Raw genomic sequence first — 18,024 nt, 5'->3', positions numbered from 1 at the left:
TGCCCTTTTTTTTTTTTTTGCCCTGCCCCAAGGCCATTCAGGAGGGGAGCGCCATTTCTTTGGGGTTAAAAACTGATTTTCACTTCAACATCTTTCACTGCAAGACTTGTTAGGTTTCCGATTAAATTCCTTTTAAAAAAATGATACCCTAAAAAAATAACACGTGGCTTCCTCTAATAGATGCTTGGGTATTCACCCAACAGTCACACACACCAACTTATGAAGTCATTTCAAGCAATTTGCAGTTATGTTGAAGGGCATTTCTGGGTAGGAAACCACAAGCAACTTTTCCGTCTTTTTCAGGGTTGTTTTATAAGTTTCTCTTTACACACCTTTCTTGGGCTGAAAGGATAGTCTTTGGTCCTCATACCTGCTTTTGTTATCCCCACTGTGGGGCGCCAGCGGAGGTTGGAATGGGAAGGGAGCTTTTAGGAATCTGGGTACCGAAGGGCAGGGAGCACCCCAATCTAGAGAGAAGCTAGGAGTGGCTGACCAGCAAAGAGGGCCATTAGGGAGGTTAAGTGGGTGAAGCCAGCAGCAAGGCCCTCCCGCAGGCCCCAAGTACTTTCCCCTGAAACACAGGCTTTCCCCTTTATTGCTTAATTCCACATGCACTCATGGTTATGAGCAGGTCACCAGTCATTCATACTTTAGGACAAAATGGGCCAATTGCACTGAGGTGAACTGTATCAAGGAAATAGACATGTTATTGAACAGAAAACAAGGGCGGGTAATTTCTAAGCATAGAGCAATTTGGGCTGTGTAGCAAGCCCCAAGCTTGGGGACTTAGGGGAGCATGACTGGACACCTGAGGGCTTGAAGAAAGGATGGTCCTGAGCCTGAGGGTGAAGAGAGAGGGAAGGACAGCATTCCAAGACAAACTCCCTTTCAAAATTGCTGAGCAGTAGAGTTAGTCTCTAACCCAGAAAGGGGGAGAAACCTCCTTTCCTGTTGACCTTGTACCACAGGGTCTTTTACCCCTGGGACCCAGAAGTTGAGTGAACACAATATTATGTAACTAGAGCCCTAGTGCACAAAATTTGTGCAAGAATAAGCCTTCCTTCCCCCCTGTAGGCAGCACCAGCTACCCTCTGGCACCAGGGACCCGGGCTTCCCTCACAGCCCCGGCTTCGTCCGGAAGGTTGTCCGGAAGAATGTCCTGTCTAATTACCATATTATGCTTTTATTATTATAGATAACTTGGATGAAATAGATTGTTATGGGCTAATCTGGGTACCAAGTCATCGTTTGTAATGCCAATGGTGGAATGAATTTAAAAATCCAAGAAGCTGTTTCACTTCCAAAGTTCGGGAACTTAAGTTTCCATAAAATTCAGGGATAACTCCACTTATTTTGCATTGACGCGCTTACTGGAAACATTACGTATGAATGAATGCAGTAGCAAACGTGCCAACATATTTCAGAAAAAAATACACAAATAAAAATTCATAGGGAATTACAAAGCATACCACTGTTACTTATCTTTCAAAATTGTTGCAAGAAAATACTTTGGGGGGAGAAATAACTGTTAATTAATAAGTCAATTGCTAGTTAACAGTACCAGCATTCCTAGTACTAACTAATTACTAGTTACCATTAATTGCTAGTGTTAACTAATAATACACAATATCTAAGTATGTAGTCACCATTACCTTTGCTATGGAAATATGCTGTCCTAGCACTAAGTCTTTTAACAAATGTGTGTGCCTACTAGGTGCAAAGCCGTGTTAATTTTTTACTCATTTGATTGTGAACGAAACAAAAAATTAAGCAAGAAACAAAACAGAGCCAAATTGTTATGATGTTTGTAATACTGCGAACATTTTTTACTGCATTTAATCTATACAAGTCTAATAAATACAGAAGTGCTTGTGACTAAATGGGTTTTTATTGCCTGCAAGCTCTTACAAGTAGGAGAATAAAGTATATTGATGGCAGCACACTCACTAACCCACACTTTGGGATTTTTTTTTACATTTGAAAAAGAAATGTTCAGAATGGAACAAGACACAGGACATTGGGTAATCTAGCCTTTATTTGGCTTTGGCAGTCCTTTAAGCCCAGGAATATACCTGCAGGCCAATTCAGAGTACTAAGAACCAAGGTTAATGTTTTCTCAGACGTCACAACAATGACAAATTAATTATGAAACAAACCTTGCACATAAATGATAAACTGTCCACACCACTTTAACACGGGTACGGCAGAGCTGGCAGAGTGAACAGAAGTGACTTCTCACAATGTGGTATTATGAGACATACTCACTTCATACACAGGACACTATCTGATGTGATTACAGAAGAAAAAAGTCAACTAAGAAAATAGTTCTAGTCACAAACAGAGCCAAAGCTCATATTGGGTCAAGCAACACAAAAAAGGCTGATCTTCTTAAAAACAAAACAAAAACTTGGCAAACTTGACATGTTCCCCTTTATTTCTGCTTCCAGGTTTACTTTTGAAAATGTGGAGTGAAAGACAAGCATTTTTATTTGGTCAAACACTGTAACTACAAGGACCAGGAACAAAATAAAGCCATGTCAAGGACCTGCTCTCTTCTACAAGCCGCACACCCTCAGGCCTCCTCTTCTTCGTCACTGTCCTTCATGGTAATGCCCTGAAGTCCGCCTCCTTCTGAAACAGAGGCTGTAGCCTCCTCCACTGTTAACCGCCTGTGCACAGTGTCGTAGGTCTTACTGTTCAGTGTGCCTTCCAACACACCCTGCAATCGAAAGTCCCTATAGGTTTTCTGAAGGAAAAAGAGAAACATTGTTTAGATCACGTATGGATTATATGTGTGCAGGTATATTCGGATGTCTATCCTATATAATAAAAGTGTAATATGCTAAGTGTCTGACCGTTTGGTCGACCGCTTGAACAGTCGCTATGATGTGCATTGACCACCAGGGGGCAGACACTCCAACTGGTAGGCTTGCTGCTGGGGTCCGGCCAATGGGGACTGGGCCAGTAGAGCCGGACATGCCCGGGAGCCCTCCCATAGTCCCTCCCCAGCTGGCCGGCCCCCATCGGCCCCCATCGGGACTGGGCGAGATGGCCTTGATTGCTGGCCAGTTCGAGGGATCCCACCCATGCACGAATTCGTGCACCAGGCCTCTAGGATGTACATAAACACAATCAGCATTTCCAAAATGATCTTGGGCAATCCATGAATAGCTTCAGATTATCAGTGATCTTGTTGGTGTATTTCTAGGGAGAAAATGAAATGAGAGACTTCGGATAGAGCTATTTAACCTAGAATCACTATAAATAGACCAAAATGTTTTAACTATCAGATGATAATTGAGCTTTTCTCCAAAATATTACTAATTACATAGAATTTACTATTTGGATAACTTGTAACAAGATAAAATTATATGTCCTGATATATATATTTAATACGAAAAGAATCCTTTGTATTACATTTGAGGAGACTTTCCTTTAATACTTAAAAATACATCACATTTTATAAAATGCATTAGTTTTTTGGGGAAGGTGTATGGAGGGCGAAGATTAATCCTATTATCAGTAAAAGAAGTTTGTATTTTCACTGCTTGTGAATTATAAAATTTATTTATATGTAACAAGGGATACAATTTTGTGTACACCTAAATGTCTATGCATTCTGTCCTTTCCTTTTGAAATTCCCTTGGACTGAATTGTCAAATTCTGGCATAAAGCTCTCATAGATGGGCTAATAAAATATGTATTCACATCTTTTGTGAAACAGTAAATTATAATTTGGTGTGTTATATGTCAAAAATAGAACACCGTGATATTGTTTCTACAGTGATTCTCAAAAACAACAAGAACAACCGAACTCTGGGTTATGTGACGCTTCAGATATGTAACCTGTAAAGCTTCCCTTAATTTCACTTTCCCCTTACGTGTGATTTTCCTCAGATATGATTTTTCTATGACGAAACAACACAGGTATTTTAGTGTTGATAATTAAAGTTGTAGAAAGAAATCGAGAATTAGTTCAACGGGGAAACAAAGAACAAATGAAGATTTCCATTCTGTTGAGGCACTTCTAAGGCCATTTTTTAAGCTAAACATCTTTAAATATAATTTAACTGTCCTATATTAGTTTTAGAATATCAAGCAGTCAGATTTCAATGAACTGGCCCCAAAGTATCTTCTATACATATCAATATGCCACTGATTGCTAATGGTCATCTTTTTTTTTGGGGGGGGGGGAGGGGAGTTTTGCACTTAATAGATGAATGCAGTAAAATAAGAAGGAATGTTGTACTTGATGGCACAATATTATAACTCCAATATCTGGAAATTAACATTAAAGGATGTTTGATTTCACTCACCACAGTAGAAGGCAAATATGCTATTCAGATGGTTGAGCTAAAGGAGCTTCTTCACATGAGGTGAAAGTGCTGACGGATGACATCTGATTCCCCTTGATATAGATACTGGCCTACTAACAGTCTTCTGGATACAAGGCAGTGGGCTCATTGCTATTTGCATATTTTATCTTCCTGTCTTATTTCATCTGACTTATGCCCCATGTTGTTACACCAAGTTTCAGAAGTGACTTGTCAAAAGTAAGTATGGAGGGTGAATACTTTTTTTTATTTGGAATTATCAGTGGTTAGAAATAAAATTCATATTTGAAAAGTCCACCAAATTTAAAAAGAAGCTGAACTGTGAGGAATACTGTATAGAATCTGAAGTTAGTATCGCAACAGCAAGCAGAATTTAGATGCAGAGTGTAGTTTTCTTCTTATGTGATCAGAACTATTTTTACTTGGATTCTAATATTTTGTTTTAAGACACAAACAACCCTCCATCCTCATCTCTTTCTAAGATGGTACCTTAGTAATAATACATCAAAATTTGTGATCATTTATATGAAAACCCATGAAGTAACTCTGAAAGGTAAGTTTTGTCTAAAGAATCCAGTAACTGAAATACATGGTATTACAACCATAGAGATCTGTGTTCAAGCCTATAAGTGTCTAATAGTTAGATTAAAATGATATCAAACACCCAAATTTTCATCTACAGATGACTTATCTGGTCTAAAATATTATTGCTCCACTGATAATTATATATGTGGCTTGTGAATCCTACTTTCTTATTTTATGGAATGACTTTCCTTAGACTTAGTTTGATTATCAATACGTTACCAGGGACAGATTTGTATTGTGAAGGCTTTCTAACGTAGATATAATTAAGACTCCACTTCCTTGTTTTATTAGCAAGCGATCAGCAGTTAGGGGCAGGTACCCTTGCAATCTCTCTCTTGTTTTAGAATTCATAAAATGTTATTTACACTTGGACAGCCTCGGTGGCTGCCAGGGAAGGTCTGCTTGGCTCTTATTTAAGCTAAGTGTCTGCCATAGGGTGCTGCTCACTTGCCTTTTCTCTTAGTAAAAGAGGCAGCTGCTTTATGTTAACTGATTTGAAATGTCACATGGCCACTAGAGAGAACACAGTCCACCATTTTGATTATATGAGGATTCTATTTTTTCCCTCCCCAAGTAAATCATTCTGATGTTAAAACTTTGCAAATAGCTTCTTAGTCCTAAACATTTTGTGAAAATCTTACTAGAATTAGTTGGGTTTTGTTTTTGGGTGTTTTTTTTCTTCAACTTAAATAAAGCAAGTAATGTCTAAGTATCTTTGTGGGACAAAGTTGGCTCTCATGTAAATGTAGATGGTGTCTGGGTCTCCAGGGGCAGAGAGGAATGACAATGCTTGTGAGTAGTAAGGACTAAGCTGCAAAGGTGGAGGACCGTGACTCCTGGGGAGAGCGAGCTGCTCTGCTGCCACACGCAGGCCAAGTGTAAGGGATTTGGATGAAAGGAAAGCCTATCAGCGGCCTTCACAATTCCATACAATTCTCCTTAAATTCATTGGAAAATGATTATTATAAACATAACCATATAGGTTTGAAAAATGGCGAATTTATGTCTGAAATTGGTTAAAGTCTCTTTATAGTCAAAGTAGGAAAAAACCATTAGAACACTAAATTATTAATTCATCCTGATTTTTTATTGTGAAAATAATTAATTTAAATTATTAAATAAAGCCCTATTAAATTCAGCCCCATTGGCTGAATCTGCTTGTGAAAAACAAAACATTGGAAGTCAAACATATTCATGAAATTTAATATCATACTTATCAGTCTTAGCTATTGGCAGCTATAATGAAAAATATGTTAAAGTTAAGATAAATCGATTGGCTTAGAGTACAATGGAAGTGTCACTGTAAAATTCAAGAAAGCATTAATTGTTATTTTCTGCTAAAACATTTACTGGTGATTGATTTTTAACTGCAATGACTTGAGAATATGAGAAAAGGAATAATTTTGAAAGAAATAAATGATGGGCTAATTGAAAAGGCAAAAAAGAAGCTAAGTTAAAAAAAGAGGTTTTTGTTATAAAAACAAAGTAAAGAGCTGAATCTATCAACTAATATTAATTGATTGAATATGTAACTTCTGACACCCTAAACCCAGTGGACATCAGCTTGAAAATGAGGCTGATCATAAGGGCAGCCAGCTAATCCCAACAGTATAGACTGCAACCTTCACATATACATATTTTTAGAAGGTAAGAACCAGATTATCCTGATTCTCTTTTATGAAAGACAAACTTCATCTGAAAGCTCTCCTCATCACATTTATAGAAACAAGAAGGAAATTAAGGCAAATGTGAACACGTCTTAGCGTGCTTTCAGTTTCTTTGTAAAATAAATAATACCTGGTAAGAAGTGTCCTGGATGAAATGTAATGTGTTAGTAGGTGGCTATCATGTGACTTGTTATTTTTGACTAATCATGGTTGCTATTACCGTGCCATTATAGATCTGGTTCTATGTGCCAGGTTTGCCAACTTCTTACTTTGGAACAGAACTTTTTTATTTGTGGGTCTTTCCAATCTGTGATAACCTGTATGTCTATGGCACAAAATAATTTGCATTCTAATTAGATTGCAGGAACCAAGAGAATGATGGGAAATATTTTAATGCGGAAAAAACTTCCTTTAATGATGTAACAGTAGTTCTTAAACTTGAACAACTACAGTATATCCAGATTGCTGGGCCCTGCTCTGAGTTTCTGATTCAGTGGATCTGGGGTTAGATAACTAGTCAGCATGTCTAGCAAGTTCCTAGGTGATGTTGATAATGCCAGGTCAGGAATGACACTTTGAAAATCAATGTGTATACGTGAGTGTGTATGTGTGTGCATGAACAGATACACATATGCGCACACATAACTATGCACATATATAAAAATACATATGTGCACACACACATATATAGGCACATATGTAATTATACATAACTTTATGTATGTGTGTATATGTAGGTATGTACTAATTTGATAAATGGTACTAAGATTGAAGTAAAGCTTCTATTCACTAAACATCCATATGCTGTTACCTTTTCTCTTCAAGAGCAAAAGTCAAAATGGACGTGATGACATCTGTTAGTTTTGATGGTCCCCAGCACTGAAACTGATGAGCCTTACATATAGGAAGAGGCATGCTTCCAAAGAGTTCAGGCAGTGACAATGCATTACTTTTGTGTCAGGATATAACAAAAGAATGGAGGCTCTCCTTATCCTATTGTCAAATGAAAAAAGCCCTCCTAATGATATATGATCCCAGTAAATAGGGAAGAAATACATCATGAGAAAACATTTCTATACCTAAGAAAATACAAAATTATTGTGTACCACCTACCTTCAGGTAAATGTGCTAGGGGCTTTCTGTATGTTATGTAAAATTGTGATTACTTGATAACAACGTATTTTTTATTTATTAGAGCAAAGAAGATAAGTTTACATTTATTGAGTAATCTAACTGAAAATGGAAATAAACAGCAGCACATCACTGCTGACAGTGTTGTTTGAAAAGTACTTAAACCCACTGAGTCACATCAAATAAGATGCTTTATTTGTATGTCAATATCTTGTCATTACTCTTTATAGCTTGCTGGGCAATTCACATCTACACACATTTTGTTTACCTTCACGATCTTGATGAGCGTCTTCAGTTGGTAAATATGAAGCTGAAGGTCTAATCTGTCTGCCAACCACACACAGATGACTTTCATGGAACTGCTGTACCATTGCTGGAAGGAGGGATGGGGGCAGAGGGGAGGAGAAGAGGAAAGAAAAAAACCTCTGCAGTATTCATTTAACAGATTTGGTAATGAGGGGGTAATGAACACTCCGAAATGACCACAGATCAGCACTTGAAGTCAATAACGCTATAATTTCCTGTTAACAGAATTGTATGTTTAGCTAGAGAATCTGCTAAGCTGACCTGGCCCGTTCTTCCCATGAATTAACATTACAGGCTTTCAGCTGTAACATATTCATGGGAAACAGTGTTTTCGCACTTGCTGCCTACTGGCCTGCTTTGCAATTTGTAGGTAACAATGGGCACTAAATGCACGTTATGGGACTGAACAGACTGCCAAATAGCAGGAAAAAAACAGGTGAATAATTTTCAAAGGAAAATTTGCCATTAGCTTGTATGTTATGTAAAAATCCAAGAGTAGGTGCATTATGCCCTAATGCATGTAGGCAGTGCCTAGAAATGACATTGTGAAGGAGTGATGGCAAAAACAGCCACAGCTCACAGAACTACAACCCTCAAGCACACATGTACCTGCTATTGATTGCCAAGTATTTGCCAAAATCTTTTAAAACCACCTCGAATAAAAATTTCAGGTCGTAGGCATGAACATCATCAGGGTGGAATTCTTGTGACTTGTTTTTTCCTCGTGTCTTATAAGAATCACAAAACAGCTGTCAGTTGAAAGTTTCTGTTCCATTTTGCGAGGGTTTTGGATGGTTCATTTACCTCTGTTTATTACAACTCTCCTTAGGGGAAAACTGAAATTCTTCTTTAATGTAATTTCCTATTCATCTTTAATGTCTGCAAGTGTAGCAGAAGGAGGGATTTTGTTCCAGTTGTCAAAAAAAAGGCAATCTGTCAGTGGTGACATATTAAGAGATTCAATGACTACCATGCGCCAAGCTGGGTTTAGGTGATTCTGTAAGAAGAATCACGCTCCTCGTTCAGGTAACCATGAGACATACCCGTCTACTCAGCACTTAGGAGATGACGAGAGTTTTTGAAAGAGAAGAAATCTCGTACCTTATTTGTATACATAAACACAGTGACACTACAGGTCACACACGTATGCATATGTTTGTAGGTATTGGAACATAAAAAAAACTTAAATATTTTTCTTCACATAATAAAACAGTAAGTGAAACTTCTAAGAGAAACCTCAAGGGATACAAATAAGTCTGAAATTTATCTGGACTTGTAGTAACATTGTTCTAATAAAATTTAATATAATAAATGGTATTTTAAACATAAGTTAAGAATGAATTTGGTTTCATATTCATCAGACTTCTTTCTATTGATTTGTTAGTACACTGAACATACATGTTTAAAATGAGATAAGCTAGATAAAATGAAGAACTGATTTACTAAATACTGTGATAGCAAATGGATGAGTGAACATTTTAAAAATTGGTTAGACTATGATCTTTAAAAAATATATTATTCATGTACCTAATTTCGTTCTTTTCTAAAGATTACTTTCTTAATTTTAAGACGTAAAATTATCAGAAATAAGTTTTATAAAATGAGACAAATTCCTAAACTCTTAAAAAATGAACTGCTAATGAATTCAGTACTTCAGCTGACATATTAAATCTAAAATATTTTATAATCTCTTTATTTCTGATACCATTTAAATTCTATGCTTTCTTATTTCAAATTATTTTTAGTCTTAACTTCTTGAGTTCTATTTTAATACAGGTAAACACTCACCAGACTGGTGATACTTAAGACCCTTACTCCTTCCTTCATAATTTGAATGCTAAAATATACTAGTAGTCATGATGGTTATGACTCTTAAATACTATTCCTTCTGCAGGGGATAATAAAATTTTCTTTTTGTTGGGGGAGGGAGGACAAAATATGATAAATTGTACGAAGTCTAGCATAACATACTAGTTAATCTGTCTGACTGTGCAGGTACTATAAAAATGGTAAGTTGTACAAATTTGAGAAAAATGAAAATACTTTCTTAAATTACTTCATATGTATTTTTTCTTAAAAAAAATCCTTACATAATTTAAAATTAATTTTACTTCATTTTTCTATTACATATGAATAATACTAATGGTTATGTGGTAATCAAAAAGGCACCTAATGTAACACAGAAATTTATTTTTAATGTGGTAATATCTTTAATAAAAATGATAAAATTATAATTTTAGAAAAAAAACTATTTTAGAATAAATGATCCAAAGTTAACAAAAACACACACATAAAAACACAGAGAAAAAAGAGAACTACTCTTAAGTAGAATTTTTAATCTCCTTTACCATAATCGTTAAAGGCCAACAAATTATTCTCTATAGAAAATTCTATAAGAAAAATGATAGTATCTGGTAAGAATGCATAATTTTTGGTTCCCATGTCAAAGCATTTTGAAGAACTTCAGCTAAATCAAGCAAATGAAGAGAAAGCAGTAGCTCAGTTTGTGTTGCTACGAAGAATAAAGTAACAAAAACAAAAACACTCTCCTTTCTTGTATAGAATGAAACACACACACACACACACACACACACACACACACACAAAACAAATCTCTAGCATTTTCCTATTTCTGGAGCTGGAATTGATAGTTTTCTCTTTGGGGTGCTGAAGTATGGTGAGTCCTAGGTTTTCATCTTGAGAAAAAAGTCAAAGATAGCAGCTTAGCTTCAGCCCCTGCCCCCACCAAACCAACCAACCTCCCCAAACAAAGGGAAAACGTTTTGAAAAAGGATGAATGTGCAGTGAAGTCTGCGTGTCCGAAAATGCCCTTTCATTTTGGAAAAGTTATTTTTTTTAAAAGAACTTGGTTGACTATTCCCTTTTCCCGTCAGGGGCTGACAAGGAAGGGGCGCTGCGGCTTGCCCTGGAGCCAGGGCTGTGGCATTATTGCTTTATTCTTTGCTTTGGAATAAAGCAGTCAGTGTATATTCTATCTTTTTTTTCCCTACACCAATTCATGACAGCAGCCTACCACGTTAACAAAATATAGATTTCTTTTTCTTTTTGTGGTTCATTCAGCTCCTGTAAGGGCATGTATTACTCACTTCATTTTCTTGAGATATCTCTTTTAAAGCAAAAATAAAAGGAAAGGAAAGGCTAGGGTTGACTCTGTGAGACCTCTGTATTTATTCACACTTATTGTGCATGACTGTAGACTGGTAAATCATATTAGCAGCCCGTCTCCCCATCAAGCTGCTACTTGCTTTCCAGCCCTGGGAAGGTTCAACAAATCAACAGGAGCACGGAAAACAGAACATCAGTCTAATCTAGTGTTTAAGGTGAAGTTTTCAAACCCAATCTAAGAAGATCTTTAGAGCAAGCAACAAGCTGAAGGGCTCAGAAGGTGGTATTGACAATGGAAGAGTGTGGAAATATTGAGAAGCGCAGCACTTGTGCATTTTTAATAACAAGAGGGTCAACAAGGACACAGCTCCCTCCGTGCCCGGAGTTGCCACTGACTATGGAAATTGCCACACCACGGCTATGAGCGCTTGCAGTTCATCAGCTTTCTTAAACAGTTCATCAGCTTTCTTAAACACCCTGAACCCCCTCCGTGGACCTTTAGTCTTGAATTAACAAACCAAAGCAATGAAAGAGGGTGCAGCCTGAATGGCTGGCATTGATCCCCAACTGTGCCACACTACTACAGGCCCTGAAAAATTCTCTCCATTGTCAATAGAAATTGACAAACCTCCTCTCCTAAATAGTGCAGCTGAGCCGGGCGGGATCCTTGCAGCTGTAAAGGGCTCTGCTCTCGGGGCCCCGGAGCACTAACAATGAAACAAGCATGAGCTCTTTGTCAGCCCCAGACTCGGCAATTTTCTAACAAGGATTAAAGTTGTTTCTCTGCAGCGCGGGTGAAAAGAGATTTAGCAACATACCGTGCTTTCTTCATGCAAGTTAAAGAGAAGCAGTTAAGGAATTCCACTCTTCTGTTGGCCGGTGGAGATGCAAAACAAATATACTAAATGCGCACAGGTTCCTTTCCTGCTAATGTATAACATTTTAAGGATGATTCGATTAAGTGTAATGCGTATTGCCCGGAAACCAGCATTGCACATTTATTTGGGAAGTTTTGTTTTTAACAAGTCCAGCTGCTTGCCACCTGCAATGAGGTCTCAATACATACTAATGCACAATGCCTTCAGGCCCTCTGTAGCTGATATTCCTAAATCTGACTCACAAGACCACATAGGGTTCATATATCGCGGCTGCTTCCAGCAAATGATTTCCGTCAGTCAGAATGTGGCTTCTGATGATGATGGCAAGGTAAAAATAGCCGCTTTGCCAGGGGACAAATCTGTGACATATTTTCTGCTTAAGTGTTTAGCTTTTTATTGATTATGAATTGGTGCAACTAGTTGATCTACTCTCATTTTTCTCCAGCTATGCTCGTCTCAATAGGTGAACAACAGGAAAAATAGAAAAGAACCAACACGTTTTAGTGCACTAACGATATGGAGTGGCTGAACTTCCACAGTAGGCATGTATGTCTTCATCTACTTCAAGATAAGCTGTTTTACAGGCACTGAGTCACTGTGTTGAAATACCATCTAGAAAATCTCACCTTAGAAAAGATGTACCTTTTAAATGCAAGGTTTAATAGAATAAAAACATAATATTCTTGAAATGCTGAAGGTTTTGATATGTTTGATAAATATCAGCCATCCTTTAGGATGACTGGTAGCTTTAGAGAGCAACAAAATACTTAGAGATATTCATGCCTGACAGTTTCAGCAGCCTATTAACAAGTACATAGAAATGTGTTATTACGTACACACCGAGTGTTCCTTTTGTTGACCGTACATCTATATAGTGTAACTAAATTTAGCGCCGCTCACTTCCCATTTCTAAACATTAAAATGCAAAGTTTTTTTTAATGGTAAGTTGGATACAGTGATATCAACATTTCCTCCTCTGTTCAAGGCATCCTGCGAAAATGACCATATTTAGCTTCACAAAACAGACCCCAAAACACAAGCATTTTGGAAGTGTTAAGAGTGAATTTGTTGTTGGCTTGGAATAAGAGTAAGGGATGTATGTAAGGAAAACCGAAGCCAGTCTTATGGTTAAATACAGGCCTAACCTACACTTATCAACACTCCCAGCAAGACCCAGGATGGAAGACAGAGACGTCTCCACGTGGCAGCTGAGGGCTGATTGGCGACACAGCAAAGTAGGGGAGCTGAGAGGCGAGGAGTGCGGCCCCCTTTCATGCTATTCTCTCCTTGATTGAGCCCGTCACTGGCTTTCTCTACGCCTCAGTTTTCTCATCTGTAATGTGAAGGGCAGGTTTTATGAATATAGCTCTAAAATAATTAGATTCTGATAATCTCCAGAAATACCATGAGGTTATATTTGTCAGAGTAAAGGGCGTGATTAGAAACAATATAGCTTGTGATTCTTGTAAAAATGAGGGGAGAAGCTAAATTGCCATATTTTTTCTTTTCATATGTGGCCTAAATATAGCTTTATTCTTAAAAACAAAATGCAAGCTTAGAGTTCCAGAACTTTCTATCACCTATTTGTTTTTTAACTTACTCATTTTGGTATTTTAATGAAGTGCCATATAAAAGTCAAACAAAGTGTAATGAGGAATGCATGAGATTTATAAAGAACTGTAAGATACAGTTATTCTTATTACTATTTTCTTTATGAATTCCGATTATAAAGAAATCTGACATATTTTTCTTAATCGAGTGCATCAGTTAAAATGTCATTTAATTCTTACAACCTTGATGGATGGCTATTGTCATCCCCATTCTGCCTATGAAAACTGAGCTTATGGGTAGATAACTGGGTTTAGATTAAGCAATTAATCCAAGTTTATGCAAGTATAAGTGGCAGGATTTCGATTTTTATCTTCTATCTAAACTCCAGAGTCTGTGCTCACGACTCTAGGCTATTCAATTTCTTTCTAGAAAACAGTTTGTTCTGTCAATAAAATCTCTGATTCTTGAAGGATAATTTGTTGCTTCTAGCAGACAACTAAGAAAACAACTCGATCATTCCTGGTGGCTCTTGCTAGTCGATCTAACACAGGATTGTGAAGTCGCACAGGAGATACTGTTAAGTCCATCACATTTCCTTACAAGTTAACGCAATCTGCTTTTTCAAAGATATCTGTAAACCCAATGATGTAATATGTAAATAAATTATTTAAAGAACCACACTCCCTGTTAGGATAACCAACCAAATGGCTCTTAAGCTACACATCTCCCACAGGCCCCCTTAAGACATTTTAAAGTGCCATACACCCAAATGCTTAGGAATACCAGAAAGGATTTTTTTTTCCACTGTAACAAAACAAGGCAATGTGGACAAAGGTCGTTGGCTCATTCATAAGGGGACCTGACCCATGTTTGTAGCTTTCTTCTTTTTTAAAACCACAGACCAGAGAAGTATTTGATTCATGTCTTTTTTCTTCCATGTCCAATAGCCTCACATTCAGGGTGATTTGTACTTTAAAAACTCTACCAGGAAGTCTGCAAATGAGAGTTCACGAGCACTATGATGAGAAAAATGTAAACAGAGCTAACCTGGCAGGTTTGGCATACAGTAGGTATCTAATAAATGCTTGTTAAATACTGGAAAAACTTTCCTGTTCTTGAAGTTCAATGCTTTTTTCATACTTTCTCTTTTTAAAAATGTCTCAATCAGGTGAATTAGAACCTTTTCAGATACAAAACAGAGTGAGTTACAGAGCAGGGCAAATTCCAGAACTTGGGAGTCTCACAAGTTCTTTTCCACTCACTACTATGACATTAACCCAAACTTCCTTCATTCCAAGGTGTCCTGACGGTAATGTTATTCCACTAGCCTGGCTTTCTCCACACTACACAGGAGACTAAAATAAATACTGTTCTTAATATTCATACTGTTCTTAATATTCATCATCACCAAGCGGGCAAGCACTTCTGTACATTTACTCTGTGGTTTGTTTCCGAATGTTGTAAAGACTAATGACTATAAAGTGAAAATTTCAGATGATCAGTTGTTACTAAATGATGGGGTGGACACTAGTTTGACGAATCTTTTGACTAAAATGAACTCGGGTCAATCCAATTATACTGGCATATGCACCAGTTTGGGGCACAGTCACAGTCCATGAATAGTTCATTGGGGCACTTTGACCTTTTCATATAGTTGAATGGTTCATTTTGAACACTATAGATAACATTTTGGTCAGTACTGCATCTAAATCAATAATGAAGGGTACCTGGGTAAAAAATAAATTGGACCCCAGGAACTGCAACTGAATGGCACAAGTTGTTTTGAGATAAAACTCAGGTCTAAGAATTAGCAGACTTTTTTTTTGCTTCAGTCTTCTTATAAAAAAAAAGGGGGGGGGGACAATCATTCCAAAATGAGTCTTCGAGAGTGCGGTAAGGACTGAAGCACATGGCTACCTTTCTGCCTCCGACTCAGTGCACTCCCACGGGAACCCTTGTCAGCAAACGGAGCGACCCGCTGCTCTGCTGGATGCTGGGTTTCTGGGCCAGTCCACGTTTAACCCCACACAGTTCCCCAGCCAGATCCAAGCTGACCTTTAAGACTCAGTTCAACCATTATTTCTGCTATAAATCCAGTACTCTCTCTTACTAGGTAGAGTTAGCTGCTCCTGTATTTCTGCTCCTAGAACTCTGTACGGGTGTCTATGAAAACATTGTAGAACGTACTGTGTGTCCACCTCAATGGGCTGTATCCACAAAACATCAATGATTCCTATTTTTATTGCTACCTCCAGCCCTTACCAGAATGTCAGGTACACAACATGCATTGCCTAGTTGTTGAAGGGCTGAATGCTTTAAATATTTGGAAATATGAAATGCTACACATATAATAGTGACAGGGCAGCTTTTCAATAGAAAAAGGACAGAAGAGTGTCAGAGCCAGATTTATTGCTGACTTAAATCATCATTCATGATTAGAAAAGTAATTTGATAGATGTTAAAAACGTAGAAATCACCCAAAAGTAAACAACTGATTTTGGCTAAAGGAATTGAACACAGGACTAAAACAGAGCTTTAAAGGTGACAGTCTAATTTCATTTAGGTGATGAGTTAAATACAGGAGAAAGTCCTAATCACCCCCATGTCTATGTCCATATATGAGTGTCACACATATATACACGTTGGCACAACAGTCTGATGACACTCCCCGCTGTTGATGTGTTCAGGGGGCTGCCTCTCCAGCAGGTGCTCAGGGCACTGGTGCCCACTCCTGGGTGCTCTCTGAGGCTCTGGGGCACATCTGGAGCAGGGCTGGCTGTGCTGCCTGTGCATTTGTACCTCTACCTGACCTGTCCTCGTGCCTTCTACACTTGTTGGCGTTGTGCGCTGTCTGTGAAAAGGGCAGAAAACATCAGTGCGATGGCATCGCTGACTTCAGTTTGAGGGAACCTTAGAGCACCCTCCCTCTCACCCCCACAACCCCGGGAGCTGGTGTGAGCCTGGTTTGGAGCAAAGAACTCTTAGAGCAGTGGTTCTCAACCTTCCTAATGCTGCGACCCTTTAATACAGTGGTTCTCAGCCTTCCTAATGCCGCGACCCTTTAATACAGTTCCTCATGTTGTGGTGACCCCCAACCATAAAATTATTTTCGTTGCTACTTCATAACTGTAATTTTGCTACTGTTATGCATCGTCATGTAAATATCTGATAAGCAGAATGTATTTTTATTGTTACAAATTGAACATAATTAAAGCATAGTGAGTAATCACAAAAACAATATGTAATTATATATGTGTTTTCTGATGGTCTTAGGCGACCCCTGTGAAAGGGTTGTTCGACCCCCAAAGGGGTCGCGACCCACAGGTTGAGAACTGCTGTCTTAGAGGGTGGAGAGGGGAGGGGGCGCCCTTATCTCACAGTCATGGCACTTGATATTGCAAACACTGGAGCAAGGTACACATTTGGTGTTGGGCCTCACTTTCAGCAAGTTTCTAATCATGCTCTTGTAACAGACGGAAATAAACTGACACATGTCACAGGTGATCACTAGAATGTATTTTGAAAGAGCATGTAAAACATTTTAATTTACAACTTTTTTGAAAAACCCATCTGATACTAAGACAATAAGCTCCCTTAGGGTGAAGACGGTCTATCTTGTGTCACATTATATTCTCAGCCTCTAGCATAGTCTGTGGCCTCTAGGAAATGCCCAATAAATGCTGGTTGGATGAGTAAATTATTAATAAGAGGGGTTTCACTTTCCTATTCTAATTAGAATCCTACTGAGTCATTGTGACAGCGATAGCCAACTATGTGGGGCCACACCGATGCCTAACCTTTTAATCCCCGCATTCACCACCATTCCTTACACATAGTAACTGAATGGTGAACTGGATCTGTTTTCTAGACCATATGCATTCAAATCATGGACAGAATGAACATTCTACATTAATAACCATATCCATTGTAAGGGTACACGGCAGGCAGTAACTGAGGAGAAAGTTAGCAGAAAGAGCTGTGGGCAGTACATGAAGCCACAGCTGAGGATCAGGAGAGCAACAGTACGGGCGGTTATGTATCAGAATGCCTAAGCAGCGATGTGGCTGGAAAGAATCTTGTTCAGCCACATTCAAATACCGCATCCCATTCCTGACTCTGAACCTTACGCACGACAGAGGACACTTTGAGAAGGTTCAAAGAACAGCCACAGGATGATTAAAGAGCTAGAGAGGGGCCTATGAAGAGAAGTTAAACAAACAGGGATTGCTTGTTCTGGAGCAGACAGGTATGACAGGTGGCTTAATAACAGTTTTCACATAAGGGACAGATCATTCCCTAGAGCAGTGGTTCTCAACCTTCTGGACCTTTAAATACAGTTTCTCATGTTGTGACCCAACCATAAAGTTATTTTTGTTGCTACTTCATAACTGTCATGTTGCTACTGTTATGAATCATAATGTAAATATCTGATATGCAGGATGGTCT

The 18,024-nt window shown here is 38.2% G+C and overlaps 1 protein-coding gene across 19 annotated transcripts in view; it reads right to left on the bottom strand.

Moving 5' to 3' along the window:
- Positions 1-1,809: 1,809 nt before the first annotated feature.
- The window catches only part of CADPS2 (calcium dependent secretion activator 2), a 506,535-nt gene continuing 490,320 nt past the window's right edge, over positions 1,810-18,024 (bottom strand). For all 19 annotated transcript variants that reach the window (XM_036328812.1, XM_036328815.1, XM_036328814.1 and 16 more), the window contains 2 exons: positions 7,986-8,090; positions 1,810-2,746 (listed from right to left, as the gene is read on the bottom strand). In XM_036328812.1, coding sequence (XP_036184705.1) covers positions 2,573-2,746; positions 7,986-8,090 — 279 coding nt within the window. In that variant the 3' untranslated portion in view covers positions 1,810-2,572. The remainder of the gene's footprint in view (positions 2,747-7,985; positions 8,091-18,024) is intronic.

The sequence above is a fragment of the Myotis myotis genome, unplaced genomic scaffold (genome assembly GCF_014108235.1).
Source record: "Myotis myotis isolate mMyoMyo1 unplaced genomic scaffold, mMyoMyo1.p scaffold_m19_p_11, whole genome shotgun sequence".
In the NCBI taxonomy this organism is placed as follows: Eukaryota; Metazoa; Chordata; class Mammalia; order Chiroptera; family Vespertilionidae; genus Myotis; species Myotis myotis.
The sequence above is the reverse complement of the archived record's forward strand: the minus strand, read 5'-3'. Positions and strand labels throughout refer to the sequence as shown.